This window comes from Narcine bancroftii, chromosome 3 (genome assembly GCF_036971445.1).
Source record: "Narcine bancroftii isolate sNarBan1 chromosome 3, sNarBan1.hap1, whole genome shotgun sequence".
In the NCBI taxonomy this organism is placed as follows: domain Eukaryota; kingdom Metazoa; phylum Chordata; class Chondrichthyes; order Torpediniformes; family Narcinidae; genus Narcine; species Narcine bancroftii.
In genome coordinates, this window is record NC_091471.1 from 213013749 (window position 1) to 213031656 (window position 17908).

Sequence of the window (17908 nt, forward strand, 5' to 3'; positions counted from 1 at the left end):
AATTCTGATAACTAAACAATTGAATTAAAAAGACAATAAATGTAAAAAAGATAGGTAATAAATATTGACAGCTATCCTTGTACAAAAAAGTGACAGCAATAATACACAAGGCCTTTTTTGGGTTTGGAGCTCTCCCTGATTAGTTTATCAAGGGGAGGTCCAAGAGCCTGATAACTGTTGGAAAGGAAACTGTTTTTTAAACATAAGGGTCTGATCATTTCAGGCTTCTGTACCTCCTGCCAGAGGGTAGCAGAAAGGAGAGGTTGTGACCAGGGCAATGGGGATCCTTTATGCTGTTGGGTCCTTTCTTGAACAGTGCCTTGCATAGGTGCATTCAATGAATGGGATGTCAGATCCTGTGAGAGACTAGGCTGCCTTTGTTACCTGCTGGAGCCTTCAGAGTTGCTGGGCAATTGAATTCCCAAACCAGGCCGTGATGCTACCTGTCAGTATATTTTCCACAGTGTACCTACCTATAAAAGTTTGATGGAGTTATTTGATGATATACTAAATCTCCTTAGAAAGTAGATGCAATCCTGTGCCCTTTTCACAGTTGCCTTGATGTGCTGGGTCCAGGAGAGATCTTCTGAAATATGGACTCTATGGAACTTGAAGGCTCTGACACTCTCCACCTCTGCCCCATCAATGTGGGCAGGTGTGTGGTCTCTCAGACTCTCCTGCACAATAAAAGCACCGAAGTGACATTGAGAGCAAGATTGTTGTTCTGGCGCCACTCAACGAACCTCTTGATCTCCATCCATATTCAGAATTATCCTTTCCAATAGCGATGGTGATAACAGCAAACTTGCAGATCTAGTTGGAGCCAAACTTTGCTATGCACCCTTAAGTGAATGGGGAGTTGAGTAGGGGTCTATCCACACAGCATTGGATGCCCCTGTATTGATGGCCAGTGTGGAGGAAGAGATACTACTCATCCACACTCATGGGAATCTGCAAAGGAGGAAGCTGAGGATCCAGATGCAGAGGAACAGTCTCAAATCCTAGTCTGGTTGTGTGTTTTGTCAGTATGATAGTGTTAATAAACACATAATTCACCAAACCAACGAGAAGTGACTGGGAGTGATCTTTCAATAAATGTACTTCTGAGCAGAGCAGTAGAAAGGAAAGAGTCAGGAATCACACATTGTGTGCATTTTGGACTTTGCCCAACTAGTGACTAAAAGTCATACAGCACTTTTCACAATCTCTGAATGCCTCGAAGTAATTTATATTAAAAGTACAGTAGAGGTCCAAAAATCCAGTTAGGTAGAGGGAGGGCATCCTACTCACATCAGACTGTGGGGTCCAGCCCCGAGAGTTCACCCCCTCTCGGTTTTCTCCCCTGTGCTCTAGCAGGTGCTGCCTCACCTCATTCGATCGAACCCCAGCCACATAGGCATCCTGAATGAGATCGTCTGTGGTCTGTGCAGCAGTTCTGTCTGTGCAGGCACAGTCCCTGCCATTGCCCTTAGTGCCTGAATACAAGCTCTACAGGATTCACCGGGCTGTTGCCTCCTTGTTGCAAGTTTGTACTGAGCGTAGACCCTGTTCACCGATCGCTCGTAGAGCCCTTTTAGCACCTTCATGGCTGCAGCGTAAGTGGTCGCATCCTGGACACTCTGATAGACTCTCAGTGACACCATAGTCATCAATATTAGTAGTCAATGGCTATCCTCTATCACGGCAGGATCAGAGAGCTGTAAGTATGCTTCAAAGCATCTCACCCAGTGCTTAAAATCATTCAAGGCTGTAGCTGACTGTGGGTCGATGTCGAGCCGTTCCAGCCGTAGCGTAAGCTCCATCCCTTCAAAACTTTCTACTTAATAAAATTGATGAGCGCGTCGAAAGAACCAAAGACTTGTTGATCCAAACCAAGGCTTTTATTAACTAAAAGACTGCAGCATATCACATGTAGGTCGACCAGTCCAGAATGACCTGGTCTGGCTAGGAGCAACCCTTTAAGACTTGTCAGTGGGTGTGGCTACACTCTCAGCCAATCACAGTCATCCTACACTCCCATTTGTACCTATACACATTGGTGATAGAATCTGTACTATCACATTCACCCCTTCTTTGAGAACTGACCCCGGGGTGGATGGAGGGCTGATATAAAAAAAAGAAAAAGAAAAAAAGGGCCCGGTGGAGGTTAGGGGCTGTACCGGTCAGGGGGCCTGACCATCCGGCATGACCGCCGTGGTGCTGGGATTGGGGTCGCTGGCAGGCTCTTAGGGTGTGGCCACTGCTTTGCTCAATTGTCCAACGGCGTTATCGACAGTCTGGCCTGAGCTGGTGGGGTGGTGCTGGTCCCTCTGTTCAAGCACCTGACCTAGGGGAGGAGGATTTGGGGGAGGTTGGGTTGGAAGCACAGCTGCGCCTGATCCGGCTTGGGATAGGTCCCTTACTGAGATTGTGTCCTCCCACCTATCCGGGCACTCAATGTCGGCATAATGTGGGTTCGCATGGAGCAGATTCACTTGGTCAACCAAGGGGTTGTTCTTTGAGTACTGGACGTGGCGTCGTAGGAGGACTGGCCTGGGTACCGGGAGCCACACCGATATGGTTGTTCCTGATTCGGAATTCCTCGGGAAAGAGAACATCCCTTCATGGGGGGTGGCATTGGTCGCGGTGCATAGAAGGGAGTGAGCGGATGGAGTGTAGGACACTAGTGAGCACATCCTGCCAGTGAGAGGTGGGGAGACCCTTGGACCGGAGGCCAAGAGTAACCGCTTTCCAGACAATGGCATTCTCTCTTTCGACTTGCCCATTACCGCGTGGGTTATAGCTGGTGGTCCTGCTTGAAGCAATTCCACGCTCCAGAAGGTACTGCCGCAGCTCTGTGCTCAAACGAGGATCCCCTGTCACTGTGGATGTAACTGGGGTACCCAAAGATGGCGAAGATGCTGTGCAGGCCCTCTATGACTGAGGAGTCGGTCATGTCTGAGCAGGGCACAATGAACGGGAAGCGGGAGTACTCGTCAATGGCCGTAAGGAGGTAGGTATTACAGTTGGCCCCTTGAAGTCCATGCTGAGATGCACAAAGGGGCGGGTGGCTTTGATGACGTGGGTGTTCTCCGGACGGAAGAAGTGGGGCTTGCACTCAGCGCACACTGGGCAGGCTCGGGTCATGGAACGAATCTCAATTGTGTAGGGCAGGTTGCTAGCTTCGACAAAGTGCGGGAACCTATTGACCCCTGGATGACAGAGCTCCTCATGGAGTCTCTGCAGCCTGTCCAGTTGTATGTTGGCGCAAGTCCCCCTAGAAAGCGCAACTGGCGGGTCGTTGAGTTTACCAGGCCGTTGAGTTTACCAGGCCGATACAGAATGTCATAATTAAAGGTGGAGAGCTCGATTCTCCACCTGGCGATTTTGTCATTCTTGATCTTATCTCGCTGGGTATTGCTAAACATGAAGGAGACCAGCAGTGTAAAGCGCCTGCCAGTGAGGTAGTGTCTCCAACGACGTACTGCTTCGACTATAGCCTGAGTCTACTTCTTGACAGAGGAGTGTCGGCTCTCAGGACCCTGGAGGGTTCTGGAGAAGAAGGCTACCAGCTGGCCGGCCTGGTTCTAAGTGGCTGCCAGTGCAAAGTCGGACGTATCGCTCGACTTGGAATGGATGGACTCATCAATGGCGTGCAGGGTTGCAGTGGTGATGTCCGATTTGATGCGGTTGAAGGCCGCTCTGGGTTTGGTTGAAAGAGGGAAGGAAGTGGTCTTGATCAGTGGCTGTGCCTTGTCGGCATACTGTGGAACCCATTGGGCATAGTAGGAGAAAAAGCTCAGGCAGCGTCTGAGTGCCTTCTGGGTATGGGGGCGTCCATGTGATCAGGGTCCGGCATGACCACCCTGTTCTCCACCTCGCAACCCAGAATTGCGAGCCGAGTGGTCCGGAAGACACACTTGTCGAAATTGTAGGTCAAGTGCAGCCGAGTTGCAGTATGAAAAAATTTCTGAAGGTTGGCATCATGATCCTCCGTGTCATGGCGGCAGATGGTGACATTGTCCATATACGGGAAAGTAACAGTCAGCCTGTTCTGGTCTACCATCTGGTCTATTTCCTTCTGGAAGACTGCGACGCCATTGGTGACACCAAAGGGTACCCTGAGGAATTGATACAGCCGCCCATTCACTTCGAAGACCGTGAAAGGTCGGTCTTCTCGGCGGATCGGGAGCTGGTGATAGGCCGAATGCAAGTCAATGCTGAAGAATATGCGGTATTGGGCGATCTGATTCACCACATCCGTGATCTGTGGAAGGGAGTATGCATCCAGAATCGTGAAGTGGTTGATTGTCTGGCTGTAGTCAACCACCATCCGCGGCTTCTCCCCGTTTTTAAAAACCACCACCTGGGCCTTCCAGGTACTTGAGCTAGGTTCGATAATGCCCTCATCTAGCAGGCTGCGCACCTCACTTGTGATAAATTTCCTGTGTTCATAACTATATTGCTGGCTTTTGGTGGCCACACGCTTCCAGCCAGGGGTGAGATTTGCGAAGAGTGCTGGCGGAGCAACTTGGAGGGTGGAGAGGCTACAGATGAGGCCCCAGGGCGGGTGGCTCGGGAGGCTTCCAGGGTGGAGTGGTTACAGATATAGAGTGGAGCCTGAGGCTCCCCAAAGTGCAGAGAAATGGTTTGAAACTGGCACTGAAAATTCAGTCCCAGCATTACAGGGGCACACAATTGGGGAAGGACTAATAGTTTGAAGTCTGTGAACATGATGCCCTGGACTTTCAGAATTGCCACGCAATTCCCCTTTACCCCGGTTGAGTGCGATCTGGTCGCTAATGAAATCCTCTGGGCATTGGGGAGAATAGCCAGTCTGCAACGGTCTGGGCGGATAAAACTGTCAGTTGACCCCGAGTCAAATAAGCAATTGGTATAGTGTCCATGTATTTTAATCAGTTCCATTGCTTTTGTGAGGGGATGGGGGCAGTCCTGGTCTAGGGTTATTGATGCAATGACTTGTAATGAGGACAGTGGAGTCCTGCATGATGACGTCACGCAACGTGTGCTTGATGATGTCACAGAAACAGTTGGGACTGAAGAGACAGTATCGAGGGGTTGGTGTTGCTGCCTGCAGCCTGCTGGGGGTGTCAGCCAGCCAAAGGTAAGTGCTGGGGGTCGCTGCTTGCTGTCACCGGTGAGGTGGTTGTCAGCGGTCGCGGTGGTAGGTACCAGGTCGGTAGCATCGGTTGCGGCGACGTGTCCCTGCTTGGCAGCATCGGTGGGTAACGGGGCCGGCTGCCTCGGGGGTGGCGGGTCCCCAATTGGTAGCATCGGTAGCGGCAGTGAGTCCCTGGTTGGCAGCATTGGCCGTGGGCTCAGCGGTAGTGGCGGCAGCAGGCTCAGTGGTAGTGGCTGCCGTTGAGTTCGGGGCTAGGCCCTGGTCGGACGTTGCTTCATGAGGGAGGGTGAATGTCATTGCAGTGAGAGTGGGTTGTACCTTCCATGCTCGGCATTTGCCCCATGACGTCAGGCACTGCCGCGCATTGGAGCCCTTGCTCTCATTGGAAGAGAGCTCTGAGGAAGAAGTGTTTGACTAGGAGGTTGGGCTACACATGAGGCACTATCTTTGACGGTGGCCATTTTGGAGCGACAGATTACAGCAAAGTGGCTCTTTTTAAGGCACTTCTGGCACCTGGCTTTACTCGCCGGGCACTGGGACCTGCTGTGCTTGTCCCTCCTGCAGAAATAACACTTTGGGGTCGCATCGGGCCACGTAGTGGCAGCCGACAGGCCGTCGGTGTGCCGGGGGGTAGTTAGGTAGAGGGAGGGCATCCTACTCACATCAGACCGTGGGGTCCAGCCCCGAGAGTTCACCCCCTCTCGGTTTTCTCCCCTGTGCTCTAGCAGGTGCTGCCTCACCTCATTCGATCGAACCCCAGCCACATAGGCATCCTGAATGAAATCGTCTGTGGTCTCTGCAGCAGTTCTGTCTGTGCAGGCACAGTCCCTGCCATTGCCCTTAGTGCCTGAATACAAGCTCTACAGGATTCACCGGGCTGTTGCCTCCTTGTCGCAAGTTTGTACTGAGCGTAGACCCTATTCACCAGTCGCTCGTAGAGCCCTTTTAGCACCTTCATGGCTGCAGCGTAAGTGGTCGCATCCTGGACACTCTGATAGACTCTCAGGGACACCATAGTCATCAATATTAGTAGTCAATGGCTATCCTCTATCACAGCAGGATCAGAGAGTTGTAAGTATGTTTCAAAGCATCTCACCCAGTGCTTAAAGTCATTCGAGGCTGTAGCTGACTGTGGGTCGATGTCGAGGCGTTCCAGCCGTAAGCTCCATCACTTCAAAACTTTCTAGTTAATAAAATTGATGAGCGCGTCGAAAGAACCAAAGACTTGCTGATCCAAACCAAGGCTTTTATTAACTAAAAGACTGGAGCATATCACAAGTAGGTCGACCAGTCCAGAATGACCTGGTCTGGCTAGGAGCAATCCTTTAAGACCTGCCAGTAGGCGTGGCTACGCTCTCAGCCAATCACAGTCACCCTACACTACAATCTGTACATATACACATTGGTGATAAAATCTGTACTATCACAGGCCAAATAATCACAAATTGAAGGGTATGTTTGGGGAAATTTGACCAATAGGGCGTAGAAAGAAAATTAGAGTGGAAAGTAATCAAAGGCCACTTGAAACCACTTTTGGTTCAATGGTTTTACTTGTGCATCCAAGGTGTTACTGAGAGTGATGCTTCAAAATGGCAACATCTTCATCTAAAAAGGCAAGAAAGTGTTTCTCGATCATGTTCCATGCAGAGAAAACATGCTCCATCTATTAAAACATAAGAAAATAAGAAAATAAAGGCAAGTGACCTGTTAAAAAATAGTAAAAATAGCTTTACTCCATTGCAATGTTTAGCACAAAGCAGGATATATTGCTCAGCAATACTGGAGTGAAGCGATAAAGAAATGGAGAAAAGCTAGTGAGCAAAGATTGTTGTGACACAAGGAAAGTATATTAATGTTAAGAAAAAATTACCTCAATATATTTTCAATCAAACATCGTTAAATGCAGCAAAGCACAAAAGATGGCACATGCATGGCCAAGTCTAGTGTACAGAAGAAAGGAACTCCAACATAAGTCCTTGTGCATGCCATGATTTAACCAAGGAACCATTCTTCATTCAGGCACCTGCCTGCTTGTTTGCTTATTTCTTGAAGAAAGGCTCAGGCCTGAAATGTTGATTCCATTATGGACACCGCATGACCTGCTGAATTCCTCCAGCATTTTTATGTTTTAATTACAATCACAGTATTTATAGACTTTTGAGTTTCACCTCATCATAGGGAACAGTACATGGTGAGGTTCAATGAGACCATATCCTGTGTTGACTGATGTTGTAATTAAATGTCTGTCAAACTTTTGCCTCAATTTTAAACCAAGATAACGAACCACAGTTTACCTACTCGGTGGTTAACCAACATGTGAACAGTTTCTGAAGTGGAGGATCCAAATGTCATTAAAGAAATCCAAACCCTCAGAAAATAAAATATAATTTAGATATTTTAGATAAGTTATGACAATTTAGTCAAATCTAAAGGAAATGGACAACACTGAAAGTGTCACAGGTAATCAGATCCTACATTGAATGCAAGAAACAGACACACAGCAAAGAACTACCATCTGCAAAGAGACACCGAAATTTGATTACAAAATACAAGCTATGTATCTAAAATGGAGCTGCCCTGATGGTTCAAAGTAAGCAAATCACTCAAGAGTTCATTCGCAGAAAACAAGCCTCTCTCCAAATCTCCTATCAACAGGAGACTCCACTATCTCTTACTCTTCTGCTTTTTAAAAATTATTTACAAATAAATAATTGTTAGAAGATGATTCTGGCCATTTAAACTTGAGCTACCTAATTACACCCAAATTAACCTATGTTTTTGGAGGGTGGGAGAAAACTGGAGACCCCAGGGAAAACCTACAGAGATACAGGGAGAATGTACAAACTCCTTACAGACAGCACCAGATTAGAACCCGAGTCGTTAGTGTGGTGATATTCTATTACACCACTTGGTCACCAGGGGCCACCATCTGATGACCTTGTATTTAAAGCAAACCAGAGCTAGGCTCCCCCATTCTGACCTAGGCTTGCACAGGGACAAGACATAGCTGTATATATTAGTCTATTAAAACTAGCATTTAACTTGCACTCTGGCTTGTGTGGTTGTTGTTAGTCACAATACAATTTAATAGACTAATATATAACGAGGATGGAAGCTACTTCTGCCCTCGCCCATGCTCCCGACTCCACCGAAACCCGATCTAAGGACCTGGAAACGGAGATGGGTCCCACACATGTACAACCGAGTATGGACCAGTTGGAGAGCTGCAGGACTGAAATCGCAGTGGAGAGAGGGACTCACCCAGCGACCGTGAACTACAAGGGGGACAGAAGTATCTTGGAGCAGGTAAAGAGCAGCCAAGATCCCTGCATGTTAGTTAATTAACCGGAACCAGGACTGGCTATGCAACCCCTGGGTTACTGATTTATAATCAAGGATCAGGACAAGAGCGGGAAGAAGGTGCATGGCAAGTCACCCTCCCAATCACGATCTACTACCAGGACCGCATGGATAGGTTGCTACCCCTGAGACAACCCCAGCTAACCTCAATTCCCCAGAGGGCGCACACGCTTCCCCAGGACCAAGTGGCTGTATGGGGAAGGGATCAGGCTCAGTATGCGCCCCCCCCACCAGCCCACTGGATCAGAGGCTTAGGTTCACCCAAGTGCTGAGGCCAGACAGACTGGAACTGGACCCCAGAACCCCTAGAGCAAGCACGCACTTCAGCCGGTGGCAGAAGTGTTTTTTAAATTATGTGGGGGTTGATGGGACGTCGGAGGAAGAGATGTTAATGTTACTGATAGTGCAGCTGGGGGAAATCGCCCGTACTCCCTTATGCAGGGATGCTAAGTCCTACCAAGAGGCTATGAGCACCTTACAGAGACATTATAATAAAGGGCACAGCGAGCTCCACTCCAGACACAGACTCATGACCAGGTCACAGCAAGCGGGAGAGTCTGTTAAGAGATTTCATCCTCTTCCTGAAAGACCTAGAAAGGGCGTGTACTTTTAAAGCAGTATCAGCCCAAGAGTATGCGGATGACCTTGTAAGTGACAGGATTGTAGCGAGCGTCAGAACTACAGAAATCAGACTAAAGCTGCTGGAAAAAGGGATAGTCAGGCTGGAAGAGGCAGAGACTATTGAGGAGGCTTTGGAGGACTCTAGGAGAGAACTGGACTTGTTAGCCCCCTCACAAGGAGAGGAATACAAGTGCTCAAGGGCAGCACAAAGCAGCAGCAGCCCCACTGGAGCGCTCCAAGTACCTTTTTTGCGGGCAGTGCAACCACCTCAGAGCTCACTGCCAGGCTAGAGAAAAGGACTGTTCAAAATGTGGAAAGAGAGGACATTATGCGAAAGCCTGCAGAAGCCTCAAGGATCCAACCAAAGCCCTTCTTCTTCCTCCTCATCAGGTCGACAGAAATAGAGTGCCATGTGCAGCCGGCCATGTCGGGCAAAGGATGCCGGACAGAGGACACCACCATCGGAGGATGAATGCGATACAGAGTACTACCACAACCAGGATGCCGAGTACTACCAGAACAGAGGACATGCCATGCTGGCCTCTCTGGGTTTGAATCAGGCGAGTCCACACAATTTATCGGATGCTACTGTTAGTATTAAAATTAACGGCTCAAAAGAAAATTGCTTGATGGATAGTGGGAGTACTAAAAGTTTCATAGACCGGGGGCTGGTAGAATGCCTTGTTCTAAACATGTACCCGAGTGACCACCAGATTTTGTTAGAGTCCAGCAGACACATAGCTAAAGGAAAACATTTCTGCAGGGTCACACTGGAAATACAGGGCACAGTGTACGAAGAATTTAAGTTGCTAGTTCTCCCACGCCTCTGTGCCCCCGTCCTGCTGGGGCTGGACTTTCAGTGCCAATTGAAAAGTATCATGATAGTACATAATGGGCCCCTTCCCCCACTGCTCCTTAAGAACAGGCCACACCGTAGCCTGACGGCCTTGAACATAGAACCTCCCCCACTATTCACGCACCTCATTCCCAACTGCACCCCAGTAGCCACCAAGAGCAAGAGGTACAGACCGAGGCTCAGAGATTTCATTAGAGCAGAAGCTCGCAGACTCCTGCAGGAGGGCATTATAGAGAAGAGCTCCAGCCCCTGGAGCGTACAGGTCGTTGTAGTGAAGTCAGGGAAGAAGCAGCGAATGGTGGTGTATTACAGTCAGACGATCAACAAATTTACGCAGCTGGATGCCTACCCACTATCATGTATTGCGAACATGGTAAACAGCATTGCTCAGTATAAAGTGTTCTCCACTATTGACCTCAAGGCAGCGTATCATCAGTTACCCATTAGAGAAAGCGATCACATATACACAGCGTTCGAGGCGGATGGCAGGCTGTATTAGTTTCTCTGTTTCCCCTTTGGCATCACCAATGGGGTGTCCCTGTTCCAGCAGGAAATAGACCGCATAGTAGATGAGTAGACTGCGTTCCCAAACCTGGACAATGTTACAATTTGCAGCCACTCACAAGCTGACGATGACATTAATCTAAAATGTTTTTTCAGGCAGCAGAGGAACGCAATCTAACATATGTTAGGGACAAATGTGTCTTTAGCACTAGGAATCCTGCCATCCTGGGATATGTGGTACAGAATGGGGAAGTCAGCCCTTACCCTGTCCGCATGCGCCCACTCCTAGACCTCCCAGTTCGACACACACAGAAAACCTTAAAGAGATGTTTGGGACTTTACGCATATTATGTACAGTGGGTCCCCAAATACACCGACAGGGCCTGCCCACTCATAAAAGCCTCAGCTTCCCCCCTCTGCCCAGCAGCTATCAAAGCCTTCACAGATATTAGGGACCTGATGGCAAAAGCAACCCTGTAGTCCATATATTAGACAATCCCATTCCAAGTGGAGACCAATGCCTCAGATGTAGCGCTAGCTGCCACATTGAACCAGTAGGGGCGACCGGTAGCCATTTTCTCGTGGACCCAACAGGGGTCAGAAGTAAGACACTCAGGAGTGGAAAAGGAGGCTCAAGCCATTGTGGAAGTTGTAAGGCACTGGAGACATTATCTGGCATGTAAACGATTCACCCTTGTCATGGACCAACGATCCGTGGTTTTTATGTTCGACAACCAGAACGAGGAAATTAAAACAACAATAAAATCTTGTGCTGGAGGATAAAATTGTCTACGCATAATTACGCCATTCTATACCACCCAAGGAGTTCAATGAGCCCCCAGATGCACTGTCCAGGGGCACCTGTGCGGCCCTCAACCACAGGTTCCAACTGAAGAGCTTGCACAATGAGCTGGGCCACCTGGGAGTCGCTAGACTGTTCCACTTCATAAGAATCCAAACTCTCCCATTCTCAGTTGAGGAAGTAAGGAAAGTAAACAAGGGCTGTCCCATCTGCGCCGAATGCAAAATGCAGTTTTATCAGCCGGATTAGGCCACACTGATAAAAGCTACTAGTCCTTTCGAGCGCCTCAGCGTGGACTTTAAAGGCCCGCTTCCTTCCTACAACAGGAACGTCTATTTCCTTAATGCCATAGACGAACACTCCCATTTCCCTTTTGCAATCCCATTCCCTGACGCATCAGCAGCTACGGTAATAAAGTGCCTACAATCTATTTTCAGCATGTGCAGGTTCCCCAGCTATATACACACAGACAGGAGTGCCGCCTTTATAAGTGCCGAAGACCAGCAGTACCTACAGGATAGAGGCACTGCCTTAGCCGCTCCACAAGCTACAATCCCAGGGATAATGGGCAAGTAGAAAGGGAAAATGCCACTATCAGGAAAACCATCCTGTTGACCTTCAGGGCAAAAGACCTACCCATGGCAAGATGTGTTACCGGAGGCTTTACATTCTATACACTCGCTGTTGTGTACCGCCACTAATACAATACAACATGACCGTATGTTTTCCTTTTCGAGGAAAGCTGCGACTGGCATGGTGCTGCCGAGATGGGTTGATGACACCACGACTGGAGCTCCTCCAGAAGCACTGCAGGCCCCTCAAAATGGACCCACGCGAACCCCCACGACACATTTGTCACATTCAGGGATGGACGGAAAGACTCAGTGGCCACCAGGGACCTTTCACCGGCTGGAATCGTGAACAACTCAGGAGAGTCGCAGACCCCTAAGGATCAGTTCGAAGGACGATAGACACCAGGGCAGCCGACTATCATGTCACCCCAAAGGTGGGGGGGGGGGGGAGGGGAAGAGGGGGAGAGGTTAAAATCCAATAATAGCGTCACACTCACATTAGTACTGGGTCTCCAACAGCTGCCAATTATACAGAGTTATGGCTCTTCAGTTGCATTAAGATGATAACATAAATTGTTGGTGTTATCAGAGAATGTAACAACTGTTTCATGATTTTACCACAACCATTGATAATATCTCTCTTAAACCAAGACAGGAACATGCAAATTCTGTACTCTCTAAATTTCATTTTTAAAAGCTTCCCACTTCCCAAGCACTTACCAGAAAACAACCTGTCTCAATCCACGCTTAGCAGATTACTTACTCATTTCCTTAAAATTGACCTTTCTCCAATATAGAATATGAAACCAAGGACAGACTGATATTCCTTTCCATAATTATCTTGAAACTAATGGCATTCTGATTACTGGACCTAATAGATAATTTTAAGCTGCAGCACCCTGGTAGCCTTCCTGGGGCCCAGGAGGGGGGGGGGGGGGGAATAGCCCCAGAAAATCGCCAACCCGGGGATTTAAAGGAGATCCCGCCCCCGCAATGACGCAGTGACATGTCACGCAAACTAGTCTCCCCGTCCCCCCAACAAGCTGTCAGTCAACCCCTACCAGTTGCACCTCCCTCCCACTGTCAATTGCACCCCATGGCAGCCAACCCCTCTACCCCCGTGGCAGCCAACCCCTCTGCCTCCCCTTCCCGGCCTGCCGATCGTGGTATTCCCCTGCCTAGCCCACTGATTGCAGCATTCCCCCAGCCCGCCAATCACGGCTTTCCTCCCACCAGCCTGCCAATCATGGCATCCCCCCACCCCCAGCCCCGCTGACTGCAGGATCCCCTCTTCCCTGCCAGCGACCCCTCTTTCCCCTTCTGCCAGAGATTCCATGACGCCAGCGCACAAGCGGTGACATCACAGGAGTAACTGGGTCAGACATTTTCACTTTCAAGCCACGGGAATGCATGACCTAGGTAAGTTTTAATTGGTTCCCTGACTACCTCCAAGGTAGGGTAGGGATCCAGTTGATTTCCAACATTCCTAACTGTGTCTGACCCTTTCAAACTGTCCTGTGAATGGGAAAATTGCCCAGTTAATCCCATTTTACAGGGCAGTTTAAAAACACCTAATGTGTTCCCCTACACACTCTTCTGTCACCAAAGTTCAAATTAAAAGATTACTTTTTTTTGAAAATTTTGTTTATTGAATCATGATGCCATATGTTGAAACATACAATTAATAAATAAAACTTAAAAGAACAATACAAAAAATACATACATTATATTTTAAAACTAATCCCCTACAAACCCCACCACTAACCCAGCCCAACCCCCTCCAACTTACCCAAAAAAAAAAGGAAAAAGAAAGATATCACATAACAACAAAATTCATCAGTTACCATGATTTGGAGTAACACCACTACTTGTGCGGGAAGAGGATTTAATAATTCAACCCCATATAATCCAAATACGGGTTCCAAGTTTTACAACAAAAAAGATAATTATCACATAAATTATATGTTATCTTTTCCAGTGGAATACAAGATCTCATCTCCATATGCCATCTCTGAATACTCAAATCAGTCTCATTTTTCCAAGTAATTGCCAATATTTTCTAGCCACAGTTAATGCCAATCTCGAAAAAGCAATTTGAAATCTATTTAATTTTAATTCTAAACTAATCCTCTTAATATTACCCAACAAAAAAATTAAAGGATCTAATGAAAATTTCACTTTCAAAATAACTTCTAAAAATTCCTTAAGTTTATTCCAAAAAGGCTTCACTGTTTCACATAACCAAGTAGAATGTAAAAAAGAACCTACATCCTTATAACACCTAAAACATAAATACGAAGAAATAAAATTATATGTCCTTAATTTTTCTGGAGTTAAATATAATTGATGAATAAAATTATAATGGACTAATCTATATCTTACATTTACAATTTTAGTCATACTATCCTTACATAAATTCATCCAATTATCCTGAGAAATAGATAGGCCTAAATCTTTCTCCCATTTCAATCTAAATTTATGTATATCCGGCTTAAGCATTTTATTCTGTAACAAAGCATTCATCTCAGATATTACCACCCTCAATAAGTAAAATTTCAAACTTAGACAGTCTACGTAACCATAAAGTATGCCCAAAATTATCCAACAATAAAGCTTTAATTTGATAATAAGAAAAAGAAGGCAAAGGAGGAAAAACCCAACACCCAACCCCAACCAACCAATTTTCCCCTGCAGCCGCTGCAACCGTGTCTGCCTGTCCCGCATCGGACTTGTCAGCCACAAACGAGCCTGCAGCTGACGTGGACTTTCACCCCCTCCATAAATCTTCGTCCGCGAAGCCAAGCCAAAGAAAAAAAAAGAAAAAAAGAAAAAGAAGAAAAAAGAGTATTTGAAGATGTATCACATTTCTCTTTCATTCTTTGGAAAATAAATAAAATATCTTACTTCATAACAATCTTGCACCAATTTATTACCCTTTTGATCCCTTAACTTCAAAAGTTGATTATTAAGTGTAAAGGGATACAATGGAGTTTTACCTGAAATCTTGCCTTGAGTACCTATGGCTTCATTTTTTTTAATACCATACAAAACAGTGTTTCAAAACAGATAAATTATAACTACTCAATAATTTAGGATTCCATCTATAAATAAACTGATCCATCCTCTTCTCACCAATTTGAGATAGTTCAATATTAGCCCATATCAAAGGTTTATCTTTTACAAACATCCTATTAATAAATTTAAATTGTACTGCATCATAATAATTTTGAAAATTAGGAAGTTGCAAACCTCCTAATTCATATTTCCAAGTTCATTTCTGTGCCCTTACCATTTTATCGTTCCATAAAAATTTCCTCACCAAGGCATTTAAAACCTTAATAACATTTTGAAGAATCTTACAAGGAATAGACTGAAAAAAAACCCCACCGAATTTAAGGAAAAATATTCATTTTGATACAATTAACATCCTATTAATGTAATCGGTCAATCTTTCCATCAATTCAAATCATATTTAATTTTAGACAATAAGGGCAAATAATTTAATTCATATAAATGATTACAATATACCTTAACACCTAAATACTTAATCTGATCTGACCATTTAAATTTCACAATGTGCTTACAAGAAGAATAAACTATTTCAGCTAAGGACAAATTTGCCAACTCACTCTTTTGCCAATTAATTTTATAACTGGATATCTCACCATACTGTTCCAATCTATCATGTAAACTCCTCAAAGAATTGTGATGTTCTGTTAAATATATCAAAATATCATCTGCAAACAAAGTAATTTTAAATTCAGCAGATTTCACCTTAATATCTTTAATATTACTATCTTGTCTAATCACCTGAGCCAAAGGTTTGATAACTAATGCAAATAGAGCTGGTGACAAAGGACAGCCTTTTCTACTCGATCTAGTCAACATAAAAGGTGAAGATAACATCCATTTGTCACAACTTTAGCAGTAGGGCTCCTCCATAAAACCTTAACCCAACCAATAAAAAAGGGACCAAATTTAAATTTCTCCAAAACTTTAAATAAAAAAAACTCCACTCTACTCTATCAAATGCATTTTCTGCATCCAACATTGGTAGGTAGGATTCCTCCCAAGAAACATTAATTAAAGGAATCAACTTCACAATATTATCTGCCAAATAACGATTTTAAGAGTACTTTTTAATCCTTTGGACTCCATGTCCCTGCTTTCAGGGACCACCACCAAGTGCATATACACCATGTCCCTGTTTTCAGGGACCAAAAAGTGTTTGGTTTTCAGGGACTGGTTTTATACCCAACCACCAGGTGGTACATACTGGTGTAGTTTACCCATGGAGCCAGTCCAGAGTAATTATAAAAGGTTAAAAATGGCCAGAGTACAAAGTTCAAGGATACTCTTTTAAGTATTTCTACTCACAAGAACTGAAAACTCCATCATTTGCAACTGACCTTACAGTGACTGGTTCACACATGTATGCACATTTATTTGGATTTGTTCCAGGGAATGGGGCAGGTTTAAAGCCTCAGTGAGAAGTGTTAGGCTGGAGAAGCCGGTTAGGAACCACACTCTTCCGCGTTTGGCCGAGCCCATGCTTTAGGACCTACCAGGGATAGAAGGGCAGAGCAGAGCAGGAGGCACCAGGGCGTTCGACTTCGCCGGTACATCGCTGTGTTTCCGCCGGCACACCTCGCCTCCCTCCTTCACTCCGTCTGTGCAGCACCCGCAACTTGAAGGCAACTCGCCGGCACAGTCCGCCCGCCAGGCTCGCCGTCACCCACCGGCTCCGGCCGACAGTAACGCCGCCGGGTCCAGTCGGTACGTGATGGGAACTGAAGCGCAGGCCCACCCCGTTCAAAACGTGACAGGGGAGTGACCAGGGGGACAGAACTGCGGGAAATAATGAAACATTATGTAGAGTGACAGTATAATGAGGGCAACCGGCTGTACTGGATTAGGTAAATGCTGGAGGAACTCACAGCGCCCACAGGATGGAAAGATACAGCACCCTCCGTAATGTTGGGACTAAGACATTTCTTTCCTTTATTTGCCCCTGTGATCCACATCTTTAAATTCGTCGTGAAGCAATTCACATGCGATTAAAGTGGACATTCCAGATTTTATTCAAGGTTATTTCTATACATTTTAGTTTGACCATGTAGAAAATTACAGCACTTTTTATACAGTCCTCTCATTTCTGGGCACCAAAATGTTTGGGACATTTGGCTTCACAGGTATTTGTATGTTTAATTATTTCACTGGTGCAGCTATGTATGAGAGAGCTAGACTTGCTTCTAAGCTTTTGATCACATTTGGAGTTTTAACATGAGAACCAGAGTTTGTGCCAATGAAAGTCAAAGAAGCCCTTATGAGACTGAAAAAGAAGAATAAAACAGTAAGAGACATCACCCAAACCTTAGGATTACCAAAATCAAGTTTGGAACAGAGTGTACTGCTGAGCTCAGTACTGGTTGGCCAAGGAAGTCCTCCACTACTAATGACTGAAGAATTCTCACCATAATGAAGAAAAATCCAGAACAGAAACACTCTTCAGGAGGCAGGTGTGGATGTGTTGTAACAATATTAATATTTGGGGAGAATTTATAAGATTTAGAGTAGGTCACATACATACACATTTTAAAACAAGATCTTATTCGAAAGAATGAAGAATTCACATTGCAGGATCTCTTGGAGAATGGCTCCTTTCACAAGTAGGTGTTAATTGAATGCTTGACCATTGTCTTGCTGGAGTCATGCTGTCCATCAGTACCCTTTCTGCAAGTGCTCACAGAAAGGTCAAAGATTGTTCATTACCAAGAGAACAACTTGAGAAAGAAGAAAGAACTCCTGTTGTTTTGCTCAGGAGGGTGGGGGTTTTGCAAGACATGAGTCACATGCTCTCTTTGGAGTTTCAGTTGGAAAAGAGAGAGAGTCAGTCAGTGTGTGTGGGACACTGACAAGTAACTGAAAAGTGCAATCCATGGAAAACTGAAACTAATGAAAGCAAATTCCAGAACAGTAGATGGCTGGAAGTGCTATCTGTCTGATGTTTCTCTTGAAATAGAGGAAGGAATGGAACTCTGTGGTAGCTTGAAGAAAGAGGTTACCATCCA

General features: G+C 45.9%; 1 protein-coding gene across 2 annotated transcripts; it reads left to right on the plus strand.

The window, feature by feature from the left end:
* Positions 1-5036: 5036 nt before the first annotated feature.
* Positions 5037-12315, plus strand: LOC138756374 (uncharacterized). Of its 2 annotated transcripts, none has more exons than XR_011353029.1 (2): positions 5037-5104; positions 12008-12315. XR_011353029.1 is itself a non-coding variant. In XM_069922882.1 (2 exons), the coding sequence occupies exon 2, from the start codon at positions 9514-9516 to the stop codon at positions 10456-10458; it is 945 nt and encodes a 314-aa protein (XP_069778983.1). In that variant the 5' UTR covers positions 5052-5104; positions 9494-9513; the 3' UTR covers positions 10459-12315. The 2 variants fall into 2 exon arrangements, 1 of the variants encoding a protein (XP_069778983.1); XM_069922882.1 differs by having other exon boundaries at positions 5052-5104; positions 9494-12315.
* The last annotated feature ends 5593 nt before the right edge of the window (positions 12316-17908 follow it).